The sequence below is a fragment of the Pleuronectes platessa genome, chromosome 13 (assembly GCF_947347685.1).
Source record: "Pleuronectes platessa chromosome 13, fPlePla1.1, whole genome shotgun sequence".
Taxonomy (NCBI): Eukaryota; Metazoa; Chordata; class Actinopteri; order Pleuronectiformes; family Pleuronectidae; genus Pleuronectes; species Pleuronectes platessa.
This window is the reverse complement of record NC_070638.1, coordinates 13,967,507-13,986,271: the sequence shown is the minus strand read 5'-3', so window position 1 is coordinate 13,986,271 and position 18,765 is coordinate 13,967,507. Positions and strand designations below refer to the sequence as shown.

Genomic DNA, 18,765 nt, shown 5'->3' with positions numbered 1-18,765 from the left:
ACCTGTTTTGAGTGCCAATAGTTACTCCCGCCGTTTACCCGCGCTTCATTGAATTTCTTCACTTTGACATTCAGAGCACTGGGCAGAAACCACATCGCGTCAACACCCACCGTGGGCCTTCGCGATGCTTTGTTTTAATTAAACAGTCGGATTCCCCTGGTCCGCACCAGAGTCAGCTGCTAGGTGCCAGCCGAGGCGCACCGCCAGGGGGCCCCCGCACGAACGGAGGGTTCCCCTAGCGGGCGCCGTAGCTGAGGTGATCCGCGACAAGGTCCCGACACGAGTTGCCGCCGCCAACCGCCGTACCCGGTCCCCTCCAACGGCCCGCCTACCGCACCGGCGGGGGACACCACCCCGCGGTCCAAGAGAAAGAAAGCCCCCACACCACTGACGCCGTGAGGCACCGCAGAAGAGGACCTCCCCCCCAAAAAAACGTCGAGGCGTGCCGCACGCCGGTTCTCCGGAGGCGTGGAGAGGAGGGCGACGGGGCGACTGCTCCCCCAGCCGCGGCACGTGCCCAGCGGTTTAACCACAAATACCAATGATATCGGTGAAAGTCAAGTTTATTACCGATGTGCAGATGTCGGTAAACATCTTCGGTGCAACACTAGATATTAGATAATTTCCCACGGCACACCTGACGATCTCTCACGGCACACTAGTGTGCCGCGGCACACTGGTTGAAAATCACTGGCCTAGGGTGCAAATTACCGAGAGGGCGGCTCAAAAGACTGATTTATCATGACGTGACACATGCAATGTAAAACAATACAGTAACGTCACACCATCATCCTCTAACCCCAGGACGCACCGGCAGCACCGGGAGCGCCGCGAAAAGCGGTCCCCCTTCTTTCCTCGCCCATATTAAATACTTGGGCTGTTCGCACCGGCAGAGTAGTGCCGGGAAGAACCGGGAAGTGCCGCGGCCACACACACAAGCACACAATCTCCTGGTGGGTAGTGATGTGTCGGCGTGAACGATTCGTTCGTTTTGAACGAATCCTTACAAGGACTCGGGAGTAACGAGTCCTCTCAAAGAGAGATTCGTTCATTTTCTCGTGGGCGCGCATCGGGACTGTTGCATAGGCTGATGCAGGTCACGTGAAAAGGGATCCAAAGACTCGTATCCGGCAGATGAACGAATCACTGATCCGAAGACTCTGTTGGCAGAAGAACGAAACACTGATCTGAAGACACGGTCGGGAGGTGAACGATTCGTTCATCTGCCGGGTACGAGTCTTTGGATCATTTTCTACATGACCTCCATAGGCTCAGAAGAGGAAACAGTTACCTCATCCCCTTTCGCGTGACCGCTGTTAAAAAGCAGCCATGACTGACAGCTTTTGTGTGGCAGATCATATATTTTTTAAGAAAACCTCCTCTATTAAATACAGTAAAACATGACAGTTTGTATGGTTTTAAATTGTCATTTATTGTCAAACTGGCATTTAATTATCACGGGAAATAATTACACTGCACTAAACTGTAAGTGTAAATGTAAAGTGAAAATAACAAAACCAGTCATTATGACTTGTGAATAGGGCTGAACGATTAAGATTTAATATGCGATTCTTTTATTTTATCCTCTCTCCCCCCCCCCCCCAAAAAAATAATGAATGATTTAAATATGACCAACACAATATTAGATACTGTACAATATTCTTTCCCACATTTTTATTTGAATGCGGCGTTGTTATAGTCAGTGGATCAGCAGCAGTTTAAGCTCTGTGTCCGCGGATGCGGCGGGCCAGCTGGATGTGCTGGCAGCGTGCGGATCAGCAGCTCCATAGATTCCCGTTCATGTCCGGGTGGACGTGCAGCGGTATGGAGGTGCCGGGCGATTTTCCCGTGCGCCGCTCGCTCTGTGTGGCCGAAGACTCAGTGGGCAGATGAACCCGATCATTGATCCAAACACACGGTCGGGAGTTGAACGATTCGTTCATCTGCCGGGTACGAGTCTTTGGATCGTTTGCACCCCCCCCCCCCCCCCCTTGAAACGAACGAATGACTCAAAAAGAGATTCGTTCATTTTACTGAACGAGATTCAAAGAACCGACACGGTAAAAAGATCCGAACTTTCCATCACTACTGGTGGGGGGCAGGCGGCTACAGGCTTGCTTAGGGTCAGTCACCTGTGAAGACCGGCGTCATTTACCCCTGAACCAGCGCGGATAAATGCGCTCCCTGGGCCACAGGGATGAGCCAGCCCTACGCCACTATACGCTGCCTATGGAACCAGGACACCAGTGAACACAGGAGCTGGGTCCGAACTCATGGGTGAGGAGGATGGGGGGGGGGAGTTTGATTAGGGCGAAACAACTGTTGCACCAGTTGTGTCCCTAGCATTTCAAAAGAGAGATTCGCCATCTCGACTGTATTCAGAGAATCTTTTCAATTTGAACCGCGCTGTTTGACTCATTACGGTAAAACCAGCTTTGTAACTTTACTTTCACAATTCGATCGTCAAACACATTTCTATGGAGGACCATACATGACTTAAGTAAAAATTAGGGCTGTGAAAAATAACGCGTTAACGCGTTATGATTAAATTACAGGATTAATTCGGGTTTTTTTTTTAACGCATTTAACGCATGCGCAGAATGAGCTTCCAATATACCCACAATTCCAAGCGCTCTGCACTAGTCGCCGCTCGGAGTTGCAGTCAGACGGCAGCTGCCATCCAAACAAACAAACATGGATAACTCTGATGAACCTGAGGACCTTCTGGATGGGAAATTCGTGTTCCAAAAAAACAAAGATGGAACATTCAATAAAACCAAGGTGATGTGCACACTCTGCGGGAAGATGTTATCGTTTCACCGTAGCAATACCAGCCTAAAGTACCACCTCAACGCGAAGCATGCGTTTGTCGGCGAGGGGCGTTCAAGTGCAATGCGCCAAACCACTCTGACTGAACAACGTAGGCCCCTCACTAAGTCTGCCTGTGACAAGTTGACTAGCACAGTTGCCAAGTGGATTGCAAAAAGCTGTAGACCGATTAATATTGTTGAGGATGAGGGGTTCACCGAAGTTTTGCGAGTGGCAACGGGGGACTCGAGCATCAGAGCACCGCAAAGACGCACAATAATGACTCAAATCGACGAGCTGTATGAAGCTGAAAAGAAAAAAAAGGAAAATGACTTGGCTGCTACGAATTATGTGGCGCTGACAGGGGATCACTGGACCTCTGTGAGTAACAATAACTACCTGGGTGTAACTGCACATCTAATCACCGACGGATGGAAGTTAAAGTCGTTTGCACTAACGTGCATGAAAACAGAAGAGCGCCACTTTGCAGAGGCATGTGCGGAACAGTTCCAAACTGTTGCAAGCAACTGGGCAATTGAAGACAAAACGACCACTATAGGGACAGACAGTGCACGCAATATGATAGCCGCGGCTGGACTACTTTCATATGAACACATGCCGTGCATCGCTCACATCTTGCAGAGAAGCATCACCGTGAGCCTCGCTGACAGCGGATTTGTGAATGCGCTGTCCAAGTGTCGCAAAATTGTCGGCCACTTCAAACACAGCCCCACTGTTGGAGCTCAACGCAGAGCAAGAGAACCGCATGCAGGTGCAGCAGCCACTGATCCAAGACGTCCCAACACGCTGGAACTCAACGCTGGACATGGTTAAGCGTCTGATCGGCAATAAGGATGCAGTGACAGCAGCCCTGGACCAGCACAACCACAAACTAGTGATGCTTACACAACAAGAATGGGACAAACTGCAGAGACTGGAGTCTCTTCTAGATCCCTGCAAGTAAGCAATCCATGATAATGTGACTATTAGGCTAATATTAAGTTGAACTGATTAAATTCAAATTATATTTGTGTACCTGTTCTAATAACTTAACTCTCTCTCTCACCTCCTCCATCTTTTTGTGTGTGTGTGTGCGTGTGTGTGTCTGTGTCTGTGTTTTTCCACTGAAGGTATGTAACGGAAATTCTGGGTGGGGAGGCCTATGTCTCCTGCTCTGTGGTACTGCCTGCACTCTGCCACCTGCGTCATGTAATGGAAGTCACCGAAGATGACCCTGCATATGTGGTGAAATTTAAGACGGCATTCAAGACAGACCTAGCCTCCCGTCAAAAAAATACCAACAATGAATGGCTCAAGATTGCAACAGCGCTGGATCCACGTTTTAAAGACCTGAAGAGCCTACCCAAGAGTGAGAGACCAGAGGTGTGGACCACACTTGAAAGATTGCTGCAGGAACAGTCACCCAGGGCCAGGAGGGCTCCACAAGCTGCTGAAGATGGGCCACCCAAGAAGAAAATGAGCCTTCTGGTAATGGGCTCAGATTCTGAATCAGAGGAAGAGGTGCAGCAGCCTCACAGAGCTCTACACAGGTACAGAGCAGAGCCCAGCATTGGTATGGAGGACTGCCCCTTGGAGTGGTGGTCATCTCATTCAGGAGCCCATGAGCAGCTGGCCTCACTAGCTCGCAAATATCTAGCCTCTCCCGCATCCACGGTTCCATGTGAAAGACTGTTCTCAGTCACAGGACACATTGTGCAAAAGAAGCGGTCAGCTTTACTGTCAGAGAACGTGAACAAATTAGTATGCCTCACCAACTGGCTAAAGGAAGACTAGCTAAGAGGGCCTTTAGAGGCATTAGATTGTGTCATGGTGTGGTTAATGTTTGTTTGACAAAATAGAGAAAAATGTTCCACAATCTTAGACATGATTTGGGCTTCTTAGCCATTGTTTTTATGTTTGATTTAAAAAGAAAGAAAAATGTTTTATTCAACCATATGAATAAAAAAGAACATGTTAAATGTATATATCCGTCTTTTGTCATAAATTGTTTTGTTCTTACAAATATACCGCGAAAATCGGTAATATGTGATTAATCATGATTAATCCACAGAAACCTGTGATTAATTTGATTAAAATTTTTAATCATTTCACAGCCCTAGTAAAAATAAATAAATGTATAAATAAATACAGAAATAAATAAAAAAGGAAATTAATTAATTAATACAGAATAAGTGAATAAATATGTTAATAACAAAAGAAATGTCAAAAGAAATGTCTTAAATATATTTGCACATTTATTTATTCCCTGATACATTTCCTTTTCACTTGCAGTGTCCTTATGCTAATGAGAAAGGCGGGCCTAACCTTAGTCTCATGCAGGATTGGTCACAGGAGTGTAATGATCCATCCCTACGTCTGCCTCTCAATGCTGACTGGTGTCCAGTAGCTGTTTGCAGCGTTGAGCCAGTTCACACTTAAAATGAACTAGTTTTAAGTATTAACTAGAACAGTGGAAACACAGAGCTTCTCTGGTCACATCTGCTCAGAGATCAGTTGCTTCATGATCAGAGCAGAGGCTGCAGGTGGTTCGTACCGAGCTGGAGTTTCTGTTTCCTCCTTCTCCTCTCGGCTCGCTCCTTGTGCTCAGTAGAACACGTGACGCTCACAGTCAGGACTACCGACACCTAAATCATCCCAATAAAAAATAACCTGAACTAACCTGTGAACTTGAACTAGTTCATTTTAAGTGTGAACTGGCTCAACGCTGGAAACAGCTACTGGACACCAGTCAGCATTGAGAGGCAGACGTAGGGATGGATCATTACACTCCTGTGACCAATCCTGCATGAGACTAAGGTTAGGCCCGCCTTTCTCATTAGCATAAGGACACTGCAAGTGAAAAGGAAATGTATCAGGGAATAAATAAATGTGCAAATATATTTAAGACATTTCTTTTGACATTTCTTTTGTTATTAACATATTTATTCACTTATTTCTGTATTAATTTATTTATTTCCTTTTTTATTTATTTCTGTATTTATTTATACATTTATTTATTTATTTATTTTTACTTAAAGGGGACATATTATGAAAATTCCACTTTTGTAGTGCTTCTACACATTAGTTTGGGTATCTGGCATGTCTACCGTCCCAAAAACTCTGGAAAAAAATCACTCCGGCGATTTGTTGTGGTTCCTCTATTTCAGAAACTATGTGCTAAAGTGCGTCCAATGGAATTTCCCCCGAAATAGACGTCATAGTCGAAAAATGCCCATTTAGTACATTCCCCCATAGCTCTATGCACTCCCCCACTACCACTCGACCCACCCCTAGATGGACCCTCCCACTTTATATAAGCTCGGTCCACCGGTGTCCGCCATTTCATTCTTGCAAGCCTTGGAAACACTTGGATTAGCTAACTAGCAGCATGAATCGGTGGTCGGCTGCAAACATGTTTTTATGTGACTCCAGCTTCAGAAGACACAAGATTGAGATGGATTGAGTTCATATATGATGGCAACGTTCCTGCCACCACTTTGAATCGGACTGTTTTATCAACTGGGCCAATATAACGCTGGATTCTCTAAAAGGTTGTTATTGAAAGAGGGGTCGGTGCCATCTTTCCATGGCAATACTGAAGACGAGGGAAATGTAAGTCTTTTTTTTTTATAATTCTGGTATTTGCTTCTTTTAGACATTTTGTGTGGAGGCTAGTGCCGTTAGCATGTTGTGCCGTGTGTGTGAGGGGGTGGGGGGCTAGTATGTAGTGGTGGGGGATAGGTAGAGACTTTACAGGAGTTTTCATTAATGAGGACGGCTGGCGAGAGTCCACGGTGATCGCACGGCAGGTTCGTGAGTGTTGTGCTCTCCACGCTCTCTCCCCCCCCCCCTCCGCTTGAGGGGCCGTAGCACCTACTACGAGCCCCTTAGCAGCTACTACGAACCCCGGTAGTAGCTGCTACGAGCTCTGGTTGTAGCTGCTGGAGCTTGAAGTTAGCTACGGATGTTTGTAGTAGCTGCTACGAGCTCCGGTTGTAGCTGCTGTAGTTTGAAGTTAGCTACGGATGTTTGTAGTAGCTGCTACGAGCTCCGGTTGTAGCTGCTGTAGTTTGAAGTTAGCTACGGATGTTTGTAGTAGCTGCTACGAGCTCCGGTTGTAGCTGCTGGAGCTTGAAGTTAGCTACGGATGCTTGTAGTAGCTGCTACGAGCTCCGGTTGTAGCTGCTGGAGCTTGAAGTTAGCTACGGATGCTTGTAGTAGCTGCTACGAGCTCCGGTTGTAGCTGCTGTAGTTTGAAGTTAGCTACGGATGTTTGTAGTAGCTGCTACGAGCTCCGGTTGTAGCTGCTGGAGCTTGAAGTTAGCTACGGATGTTTGTAGCAGCTGCTACGAGCTCCGGTTGTAGCTGCTGGAGCTTGAAGTTAGCTACGGATGCTTGTAGCAGCTGCTACGAGCTCCGGTTGTAGCTGCTGTAGTTTGAAGTTAGCTACGGATGTTTGTAGCAGCTGCTACGAGCTCCGGTTGTAGCTGCTGGAGCTTGAAGTTAGCTACGGATGTTTGTAGCAGCTGCTACGAGTGTCGGCCGTAGCGAACTTCCAGCCCAGTGCTGCCTTGGGAAAAAAATCAGCGGCACAGTACTAACGGGAGGACACGCGAGCGGGGGGGGGGGGGGGGGGGGTTGGAGAGCACAACACTCACGAACCTAACTTCCAGCTGCAGCTGCTGCTATGGCCGCTCGTTCAAGATACCGGAGTATGTTGTTGTCATAATGTGCGGGAATAGAACGATTATTCATTACCAGCCCTAGTTTGGGGAAATGTGTCCTTGTATCCTTGTATGCATGACAGTAGTACAAACATGAATAACATTGCTGCTTTTGGTGTTCAGGCAAGCACATCTGTTCACGGTGCTAGGCTACATCACGTAGCATGCCAGACGGACCCACCAAAGATGCGCACACATGGAACGCAGCTTTCTATGAAAACACTGCGACCTCACTACAAAAGTACAGGTTTGTTTACCCTCAGTTACTTCGTCATGTCATTGATTGTGTCTCCGTGTTAAAGTTGTAACAGCATCTCATTTGTTGTGACTCCATGGATATTGTGTCTGTTTTATCATAGGCACACAGAAAACTGTGCTGCACTGATGTCGGTGTTGGGACCTCAGCTGTAAGAGACCTTGCTTGGAGGAGGGAGAGGACAAGATGTGACGTGAGTGACTCAATATTTAATCTAAACATTTCAATAATCACATAGATTACCATCCTACACTTTTTTAGCTGTTGCAGCCTTTTGGTGAAATCTTAGTCGTTCTAATAGAATGGAATCTTCCAACCCTGTTCATAAGACACCCACATATAGTGTCTATGAAAACTGCCTCCTGGAGCTGTTTGAGGTTTGTCCTGTGTGTCGGCGGGGGACAGATGTAATATATAAGAAGGGCGAGTGCACAGAAAAGCCGGTGAAAGCAGAAGCAATCTTCCGTGATTCTCACAGGCTCTATTTAAAAGCCAAACAATGTGAAAACAGTATGTGAAACATAAATAACATATCAATTAACTGCTGTCTTTAAATGGTCTTCACCATTTAAAGACTATTTATTTATCGTCTTCACGATAAATAGAATAATGTAATTATAAAAAGAAAATAATAAATACAAAAAAGTGCAAAATGTCCAACTTTTTCCCCAATTTGTATTACAGATTACATGGATAACCTGTTGGACCTCATCTTTCATGAGGTTTTTCAGGACCCGGCCCCATATGTGAATGAGGTGCTGAAGATCTCAAAACCTGAGGATCTCTCTGCCTAGTATGAGAAACCTGACAAGCAGGAAGTTATAGCCAGCTATGTGTCGAGTTTCAATCAAGGGCAGGTCTGAACCCTATATAACTTCCCTGAGCATCAGGGAACACTCTGCGTATCTGGAGCACCGAGCAGGAGGGCAGGACCACCCTGATTCTCCGGCCCAGAGGGCCTCAACACCAGCTCACAAAGCTTCTGTACGCCAAATACCTATAACGGCTGAGCAAAGTTCACATTGTATTTAGAGAATAAAAGGTGACACACAAATATAAAGTGTTCCTTTGTTTACAGTATAGCTACTGATGGCACAAATTGCATTTTTGTAATGAATGTATTTATTATACTTGGTATTTTTTGTATTTATTACCTCTGTCCCAGCCAGTACATTTAATAACTGATTAAAAAGCTCTGTGGCAATCTTTCTAGCAATCTTTCTGACAATAAAAGTTTATAGAAACAGTTGTGTGCTTTTAATGTTTGATATGTAACATGTCAACAATTGACACGTGTAAGATGAGCAGTTAGCAAAGTAATACAGAGGGAAGAGTAATTTATGTATTTTATTCCTCAGTCATAATTTTATTGCAGAAATGACTGATATCTCATGCATAAAAAAAAAAAAACTTACTGCTCTATTCCTTTTAGACATAAAGGCCCATAATCTGCCCTATAGATGTTGAAGAACACATTCAAACAGGCTAATTAATGGAGGTAAAAACGATATGTCCTACACCTCCATGAGAGGGGGGAGGGGTGAGAAGGGGGCGGGATGAGAGGGGTGAAAGGGGGTGGGGTAAGATGGGGGCGGGGTGAGAGGGGGGCGGGGCCCTCAAAACAGGTCGATCTGAGGAGGGCTGTTTTAGACAGAGTAAAAAGGTGCTGTTTTAAATTATCCTTGTGGTATTTTTAACAAAAAATGTTACAGACATTTCATTAAGACCCCAAGGAACCATATCAACTGTGGTGAAATGGGCATAATATGTCCCCTTTAAGTCATGTATGGTCCTCCATAATTCTATGCTGCTTTTGATACACACGTCAGAAAAAATATGTTCTACTTTTCTACATATACTTGACAGCCTTACTTAAAGTTACTTTTATATTTTTGGATTTTAGATACTGGATGATTTAACATGCTTTAAAAACCTATTGCTAGAGAATAACCCAGTAGTTTCCAGCCTTGTCGTCGGACGCCTTTCAAGAATTATATGGAGCCAGAACAGTCTCAAAAGGATTAAATGCACACAGAAATGAATACATGCGCCAAAAAGATCCACAAATACATTTTCAATGCACACACAAATATGTTTCATTCCATATATAAGTAAAAAAAATTCACATGTAAAATATAAGATTCATAAACATATTTCCGATGCACACACAAATAGAAAAAATTCACAAATATATGCATGTAAAAGTATTTGCAATCTTCATCAAATACATATTTGGAGCTTGTTACATTCATATATAAACTGTTGGACCTGCATTTACAAAGTGCTTTTAATTTGTAAACCTCGCTGCATTTGTGTGTGAGACTTTTGAGACTTTTGAGACTCCCCTGACGCGTCTCTGTTTCACGAATGCGTTTTTTCTAAGAGGGGATCGTCTATAGCCAATCAGATGTCTCACTCCTGTACAGCCAATCACGTGAGTGCCATTACACGACGTCATTAAAACGCGCGCAGGCAGCCTGGAGGTTTTTAGCCCGCCAGCCAATAGACATAGAATTAGTAGACGCTGATCCCCGGCTCCTCACAAACAGTGAACGATGACAACAGAAAAGGGCTGTTGATGACGCGACAGTTTTGCTGAAATAAAGTGACACCCAGCGGGTCATAATGCTTATGTTATCGTGTCTTAACGCAGCGGTTCCCCGGTATTGTTTCCAAACTGCGTTGCTAATTCAACAGCTGCAACAGCTTGAAGCTACACGGAGGCAGCTAGCTTCCCCCCAGCTTCCACACACAGTCAGCAGGGACACCCGATACTAACTACTACCAAGTGTTTGCTTCTAACCTGACGGTGTTTGAGAAACAGTGTCATGAGAGCCTTGGGATTTAAGTCAGCGGGTTTTTGCGCTGTTCCCACCGCAGTTAGCATGGTGGCTAGCCCGAAGTTCGTTATAACCTCATGTGACCGTACACACATGCCGTAAGTGCTCTAACCAGCCACAGTCAGCCTGACAACGCCGCTGGCTTAACACACTTGTCACATTAATCATAGAGTCGTAGTTGTGATTTAGGTTTATTGTGATTTAGGGAATGAAACAGGAAGTTAGAGGTCCGGAAATGACGCCGGGCGGAAATTATGTTTTTAGTGGACCAATCACAGCCAAGTGCTATCCGTGGGCTGTCCGCCATTTCGACGTGTAGTTAGAAAAATGTGGCTGGTTAGAGCACTTACAGCATGTGTGTACGGTCACATACGGTTATAACGAACTTTGATAATGGGGATAGCGGGCTAGCCACCATGCTAACTGCGGTGGGAACAGCGCAAAAACCCGCTGACTTTAATCCCAAGGCTCTCATGACACTGTTTCTCAAACACCGTCAGGTTAGAAGCAAACACTTGGTAGTAGTTAGTATCGGGTGTCCCTGCTGACTGTGTGTGGAAGCTGGGGGAAGCTAGCTGCCTCCGTGTAGCTTCAAGCTGTTGAAGCTGTTGAATTAGCAACGCAGTTTGGAAACAATACCGGGGAACCGCTGCGTTAAGACACGATAACATAAGCATTATGACCCGCTGGGTGTCACTTTATTTCAGCAAAACTGTCGCGTCATCAACATCATTTTTCTGTTGTCATCGTTCACTGTTTGTGAGGAGCCGGGGATCAGCGTCTACTAATTCTATGTCTATTGGCTGGCGGGCTAAAAACCTCCAGGCTGCCTGCGCGCGTTTTAATGACGTTGTGTAATGGCACTCACGTGATTGGCTGTACAGGAGTGAGACATCTGATTGGCTATAGACGATCCCCTCTTAGAAAAAACGCATTCGTGAAACAGAGACGTGTCAGGGGAGTCTCAAAAGTCTCACACACAAATGCAGCGAGGTTTACAAATTAAAAGCACTTTGTAAATGCAGGTCCAACAGTTTATATATGAATGTAACAAGCTCCAAATATGTATTTGATGAAGATTGCAAATACTTTTACATGCATATATTTGTGAATTTTTTTTCTATTTGTGTGTGCATCGGAAATATGTTTATGAATCTTATATTTTACATGTGAATTTTTTTTACTTATATATGGAATGAAACATTTGTGTGTGCATTGAAAATGTATTTGTGGATCTTTTTTGCGCATGTATTCATTTCTGTGTGCATTTAATCCTTTTGAGACTGTTCTGGCTCCATAGAATCAAGCTGCTGCTTGTTTCCATGTGATGCCCTGAGGCTGCCCCCTGCTGGCTGCTGGATTCCTCTGCACTACAGCTGCGTTGAGAGCACAGCATCCTGGTTTAAATGTTACTACCAACACATCTCCTTTGGAACTCTGTGTGCAACAAGCATACTGTGTCAGGGTGAAAATTAAAATGAATTACAAGCGACACAAACGTGTTGAACTAACAGGAGAAAACTTCTGTCAAAGTCGAACACAACAATATATGGATGATGGTACACAGTTGTAGCGATGGTAGATACTTGGGTATTCAAAACAAATGAGCTGTTAAAAGACCTACCGTCAAGTAGATAAACTACAGGTCTATTAGAAGAATTTAGATAAACCATTAATATTAGATGAAGAGAATTTGCTTCTCAAACAGAGAAACTGTCTCTGTTTACACCTTAATCCTGATATAGCTTAAAAACCCAAAGCAAAGAACTAAATCATTTCAAAATGCATCAGAAGACATTCAATTATCTGAAATAGTTTTAATAAAACATGCACTTGTCAAAGTGTAGGTGTGCTATGTCTTGAAAAACAGCTTATGATTCCTAATACTTGTCTGTGCACATTAACTAACTTTCTGGAGGCCAAGTATTAATTATGAAATGTGAGAATGGATTTAAAAAAAAGAAATGAACTTGTGTAACAGTGTATTCTATATAGGTGCACCATTGTCAGCTGTAAAGCCAGTTACAGTTTTTAAGTGGGTCACATCAAAAAGTAATTTCAAGTAAAGTTGAAATTTTTTTTAAATCAAACTAATCTCACGATGTGTTTCTGTGCCAATATCAGCAAACAGCTCCAGAAGGTTTTGAGGTACGACCAGATACTCTGAAGGGACATAAAATGGAGGGATAGTCCAAAGGAAGCAGAGAAACAACACATCAAGGCACAGCATGAGAGATGGATGGAGTTGATGTGCTAATAGTCCAATAAAACCAAGTATATTTCCTGTCAGCTTCCCTCTTAAAATACAGTCCAAAACTTCTTGGGGATGCATGACAGTATGTCGGGGGGGGGGCGCCAATTTGAAATCTTGCCTAGGGCGCCACCATTGCCGGGGCAGGCCCTGTTAAGAGTATGAAATTAAGTGATAACCCCCACATTACAGATAACCTAACGAAATCAAATAAAACTGAAGCTTACATGATGAAAGTTAAATTGTCCTGTTCTAAAACATAAATAAATCACACAAGGATAAATTATTAATTCAAGTCAACATTTTTGATAAATGTTCTTTTCTTCATCTGTTGTAAATGGCTGCCTGTGTAGTAGCAGCATAAAAACTAAATATTTTGCAATGTAGCCCAATTTTTAACCACATCCGCTCCACGTACCACATGAAGATGGCACTTGGGCGGTGTTAGCGTGTTTCCCACATCTGGACCACAACTTCATCACAGCAATACCACATGTCAGCCAATTTGTTTTGTGCTATTTCAGCCATATTTACCATTTGCACTGTTAGGTTCACATCCAGATTACACCTTGCCTAGAGCACCACGTGTTTTCCAAAAAAGGGACCACATGTCTTTCGGGATGTTTGGGACACATGTGCCATTTTACAAGTGGTAAACTTCAGGCTCTCTTCCATTTCGTCCGGACCACAAGACGGCCACATGTGCCACATCATTCCCTGAAGAAGACCACACTAATATGCTATCTTGGTAGATCTGGATGTAGTCCTTCTCTGATGTGAAGAAGAAAAATATGCCATGAATTATTAGCTGAATACATTTACAGCGTTTCTTTTAAATATATTTACCACCTAATATTCATATGTGTGAATATATCTTAAAAACAGTGTTTATCTCCAATATTCAGTGAGGAAATATAAAATATTAAGAAATCTAAACAGTTTCCTCAAAATGAATGACATGTGACTGTAGGGGGCGCTTTCGCTCAGTAAAAGCTATATGTTGTTAGTTCAATACTCAAAACAAGACTTCACTCAATCATATTGTTGCTTATATATATATAGTTCCACCAATACCAATTAAGGTAGTGTCTCATTTTAGAGGTTCATACTTTTGTTCAATTGGGCTTCACTTGTAGTCAATAAAATGTACCAATTAGTCTCTTAATGTACTTTGAATAATACTGAAAATTACACTATTGAAATATAAAAAAATATATAAAGCTTTACACTTGACAGGAAATAACTGTAAAGCATTATTAACTAAAATCTAATGTAATCTTAATGTATGAAGGAAAACCTATTATCAGTTATAAAACGCAAGTAAGCTATTCAAATAAAGTCACACAGCTTTTATTTTCCAAATCAAACAGATTCTTATGGTACATATAATGGTCTCTTTCATAACTTAAGTGCGAACAATATAATGTTATCAGTAGTATTTCAGAAATATGTGAAACTTATGGCATCTTATATCCTTACTTTAAACTGACATTGAAACACGCAGAAGCTTGTAAACTAACATTCAGAAAGGATATGATGGCGTTTGTGAGAGACAAAGGAATGGCCATTTTTAGGGTGAAGTGAAATGTGGAGGTTCTCTACTCTGATAACTGTTGAAACTGTCCTCTCACATGGTCTAACAGGGTTTGGTGTGGGGGAGTTCTGGTAGGTCAGTTGCACGCTGGCGATCATCAGGCTTGCCCTCCCCAATGTTGGGTTTACGGACAAGCCGTCACTGGTCCAGACACCCACAAGTACCCTCATGTCCATGGAAGAGGTCAAGGGTCAAACGAAGACAAAGTCATATTAGAGGTAAGAGGGCAGGTCTTTCTCCACCACCTGCAAACGGAAACAAGTAGAAACTTTTACTATGACAGAGATGATGAATGACACCATTACAGACCATGGACAGAGAATAATTGTTTATTACATATTTGATCAATGGATTATTATTTATCAATAATTATCTTCCCTTTATAATCCACTATTTCCATGACACCATGACAAATCTATTGCAACAAATTGTGGGAGGAAAATCCAATAAATTGAGATTAATAATGTTCCAACTAAATCAAAAGATCATGAAACTAAATGCATATATTTCATATAGTGTAACACTAAATGATGCATCTCATGAAATGCATGGCAATATGAAACTACAAAAACTATTTTGGGTTGAATGCAACTTACAACAGGGTTATCCATTGTGCTGTATCGCTTCACCACTTGTCCTTCTTTGTTTATAAGAAACTGTTGAGTAATGAGATAAAAACACATTAGCACAAAAATGGATTGTAATGAAATTGCGGTAAGAAAGTAGAGCTAGAACTGAGGATGCTCGTTTAAAAAAAGGTTAATGGGAAATATATTAGTGAATTACCTTGGTGAAGTTCCATTTGATGTTACTGTGGAGAGAGAGGCAAAAGGTTATTATAACACAACCAGCAGCCATTAACACAAAAACTGCCGTTTCATCCTCCATTGAACACAGAATGTGGAGTTCAACTTAATTCCAGTTGGTTTCATTGGATTTAATAATGAAGCAAACCTTTACAACAACAGAGCAAACACTTTCAAGGCTGTTTCACCTGCAGTGTTTTAATCATGAGCTGCCTTTAGCTATTGCTAAGTTGAAGAAGGACAAAGTGAGGAATTACCATATTTCCTAATCCACTTAGTGTTAAAAGCCATTAATTATTGGTTGTTTAAATATACAGTATATTCAAAAAGGGAAAAAGCGAAGGCCTCCAACCAAGTTTGAAATTCACTGATGATGAATCAAATAACAAGATTCAAAACATCATAGTAAAAGACTAACAAACAAGCAGTATGACTCCTTTACAGAGGAATGATAATAATGAACATTTGGCTGATGAACATGTTTGTTGCACAATGTCATCATACTTATAAAGTCAACAGTTAAGTTGGCCAGTAACTCACTTTCCCAGGGTTCCTTTGCCTTTGGGCTGTGCCTTCATCCACTTCCACAGAGGGTGAGCATTGTCTCCGTTCACATCAATCTTACTGAAGAGATCAAACTCTGCATTGTAACCTCTGGCAAACTCTTTAATCTCTGACTCAGTCCCTGGCTCCTGAAAAACACAAATATATTAGTAAAAGATTATACTGATCGTAGTTTTGCAACTGAATTGATACAGCTTTACATGGAATGAAAACAGAATATGTCTGTTTAAACTGCGTAATGGTACGATGAATAATCATGTAAATATTTATCCAACCAGGAAACATTGGGAAATGGAAGGAATGTTCAAGATGAACAGCCAATAGTTTAACAGTTCAGGGGTGATGTGTTGTATGAATTGCATCACTGGGCAGCATTCTCGTGATACAGTAAAGAATAGAGAATCTGAAACCATCAAAAGTCATCAGGCTATGCTTGTTACCTGTCCTCCAAACTGGTTGCAGGGGAAGCCCAGGATTCGTAAACCTTTCTCAGCGTAGGAAGTGTGCATCTTCGCTAGCTGAGTGTAGTTTACGTCGGTCTTTCCTCATTTGGAGGCAACATTTACAATGATGCAAACAAACCCTCTGGCAGGAACAAAAAGCAAACAAGAATGTTTGTCATATTTGTAATGACGTCTTGTCAGAACAACCACACAAGACATTTCAACTCCATACTATTCAAATTCTTGCAACTTAAAAGGGATAATTCACCCATAAATGAAAAATGACTAATTATCTACTCACCACTAAGACGATGGAGGGGAGTCAAGTGTTTGACTCCAAATAAACACTTTAGGAGTTTCAGGTGTAAACAGCGTGAATGGAAAATACTTCTTCAAATGTAAAAAAACGAACATAAAATGCCTCCATAGTGCTCCTGTGATGTCATCCAAGTGTCTGTAAGCCCTGACATTCAAATTAGACTCGAAACGGTGTCATTTTCATCATGTTTTCAGCCTAAATGTCCTCTGTTATAGAACAGAAGTCTCTCTGATCTTGTCTCAGTTCTAACGATAGCTGCAGTTAGTCCATTTGGTTCCGGCTGCAACGCTGCTTCCCCCCGAAACTCCAAAAGGGTTTTATCAACTCAAACACTTCACCCACCCCTCCATCGGCATAATGGCGAGTAGATAATAAGTGGATTTTTATGTTTGGGTGAACTGTAAAAAGCCTATGTTAGAGCATAAGGATGTATGATATTAAGTTTTATACATTCACTTTACCTGTATTTTTCAAGTGACACCTCATTGCCATCGATGTCCTTGGCCGAGAACTCGTAGATGGACTTGGCGCTCTTCGGGTCTCCCACCTGAGCACACTGCAGAAAGGTGGAGGAAGGTGAGGGGGTGTGATTGAGTAAGACGTAGAGTGGAGCTTATCATGGTTAAAGTCCATGGTGGCAAACCAAAGGGCAAATATAAGTGTCAACTTGAGAATTACACAAGACGAGTCAGGGCTGGGCAATAAAACAATCTCAATCATTATCAAAACGTAATATTAATCAGTAGAAATAAAACAAAGGTTCAACTTATATTGATGAGAAGCTTCGGTGATTTGCTGTTTATTGATCCTTTAAAATTACAGAGATCACTCAGGAGCACAAGTTCTTCTTTGAACTTCAAAGTAATAACAATGTGCCATTCATCATGATAATAATTGTTATGGACTGACTTTAAATAATAATATCCGTGTAATTTTTGGCAAGAGTGATTCTGCAGGAAAATGACTGATCCAGATGTGAGGAAAGACGTGGAGGTCCACAACTTCTCCTTAATCTCAGTGCACTTCGGCCTGTTTGTGTCATAAAACACATCCCAACCCATGACATTACATGGAAAACAGATGTCTGTGATTAAGTGTCACACAGGAACAGGAAATTACAGAATAAGGAAGTGAACGAATTACAAAATCAGGGGATTAACCACAAGCAGCTTTGATAGTTTATCTCAATGGATGTTATCAGCAGCTTTAACCATATCTCTTCATCTCAGGGTGTCTCAGTAAAACTGGCCGATGACAGCAGTCACGACACCACAGCAGAAACACTAAAGTATCTGGTTGGATTTAAACGTGCCGACCATAGACTGTATATACCAGATGCCGACATTATTGCAGGAAGCTAGCGGCGCGAGCTGCATCCCAGTCGGACCTATTTCTCTGTTGCACTGCATTTAAAAATAGACGTCCTAGATTTGCCTGACCTCTAATCGCAGTTTAAACAGGCATCAGACACGTACACGGTTGAACCACACAAAACAGTCAACGAGGAAACACACACGGAGGAGTCCGGTCCACTCACCATGGTTCTTACTAGTCCTCTCTCCGCCACCAGACACAACAGTGCGGTGCGTCGCAGGAGCTGCAGCATGGCGGCGTCCGCTGTGACGTCAGCTGTCACATGTGGTACAGCGCCCGCCCACTTCAGCAACACGCAACCTTTTTAAACTTTATTGGAAATAAGAAAGGACCTGAGAGGAAAAATGGCAACTTTTCAAAAGTAAGACCGGTTTGGTTAGAACAGCGGCCGAGAGAGATCAATGCAAATCAAGATGACAAGTGCAAATGGAGAAAAAACTATTTGAATTTCAGTTGGTGTTGTGACTTGAGGCTCTCTGGTCACCATGAGGGAGGGTGTGTCCTTTTATCACACTCCACCTGACTCATCACTGACTGCCCCCCCCCCCCCCCCCCCCCCCTCTTCTCCTAAATATGACTGTTTGAGCCATTGCAGTCAAACTTATTATTTGAAAACTTAAAATCAAGCCTTCAATAATACTGTCCTCTTTTTAGGGGAAACAACATTAGCATATTATCACCTTTCAGGTTATTGCCAACCAGTTTTTGATACACACATTGTATACAGGTCATCTGTTCACCCGTGTTTGTTAGTTAGTTTTTAATTTGTTTGTAGGTTGATGTTTT

General features: G+C 42.7%; 2 protein-coding genes and 1 long non-coding RNA gene across 4 annotated transcripts; 2 read left to right on the top strand and 1 right to left on the bottom strand.

Annotated features, from left to right (window-relative positions):
* The first annotated feature begins 2,661 nt into the window (after window positions 1–2,661).
* Window positions 2,662–4,591, top strand: LOC128454568 (zinc finger BED domain-containing protein 4-like). Its single transcript, XM_053437992.1, has 3 exons — window positions 2,662–3,768; window positions 3,939–4,482; window positions 4,571–4,591. The coding sequence occupies exons 1-3, from the start codon at window positions 3,491–3,493 to the stop codon at window positions 4,589–4,591; spliced, it is 843 nt and encodes a 280-aa protein (XP_053293967.1). The 5' UTR covers window positions 2,662–3,490.
* Window positions 4,592–5,926: 1,335 nt separating this feature from the next.
* LOC128454913 (uncharacterized) lies at window positions 5,927–9,264 on the top strand. Of its 2 annotated transcripts, XR_008341658.1 has the most exons (4): window positions 5,927–6,420; window positions 7,656–7,779; window positions 7,892–7,981; window positions 8,473–9,264. It is a non-coding gene; the product is annotated as an uncharacterized LOC128454913 (long non-coding RNA). The 2 variants fall into 2 exon arrangements; XR_008341657.1 differs by lacking the exon at window positions 5,927–6,420 and having other exon boundaries at window positions 7,470–7,779.
* A 4,949-nt stretch (window positions 9,265–14,213) lies between these two features.
* LOC128455032 (phospholipid hydroperoxide glutathione peroxidase-like) lies at window positions 14,214–18,297 on the bottom strand. The gene is made up of 7 exons (XM_053438660.1): window positions 18,143–18,297; window positions 17,067–17,161; window positions 16,284–16,428; window positions 15,820–15,971; window positions 15,260–15,284; window positions 15,070–15,129; window positions 14,214–14,718 (listed from the first exon to the last, which is right to left on the bottom strand). The coding sequence occupies exons 1-7, from the start codon at window positions 18,209–18,211 to the stop codon at window positions 14,686–14,688; spliced, it is 579 nt and encodes a 192-aa protein (XP_053294635.1). The 5' UTR covers window positions 18,212–18,297; the 3' UTR covers window positions 14,214–14,685.
* Between the last annotated feature and the right edge of the window lie 468 nt (window positions 18,298–18,765).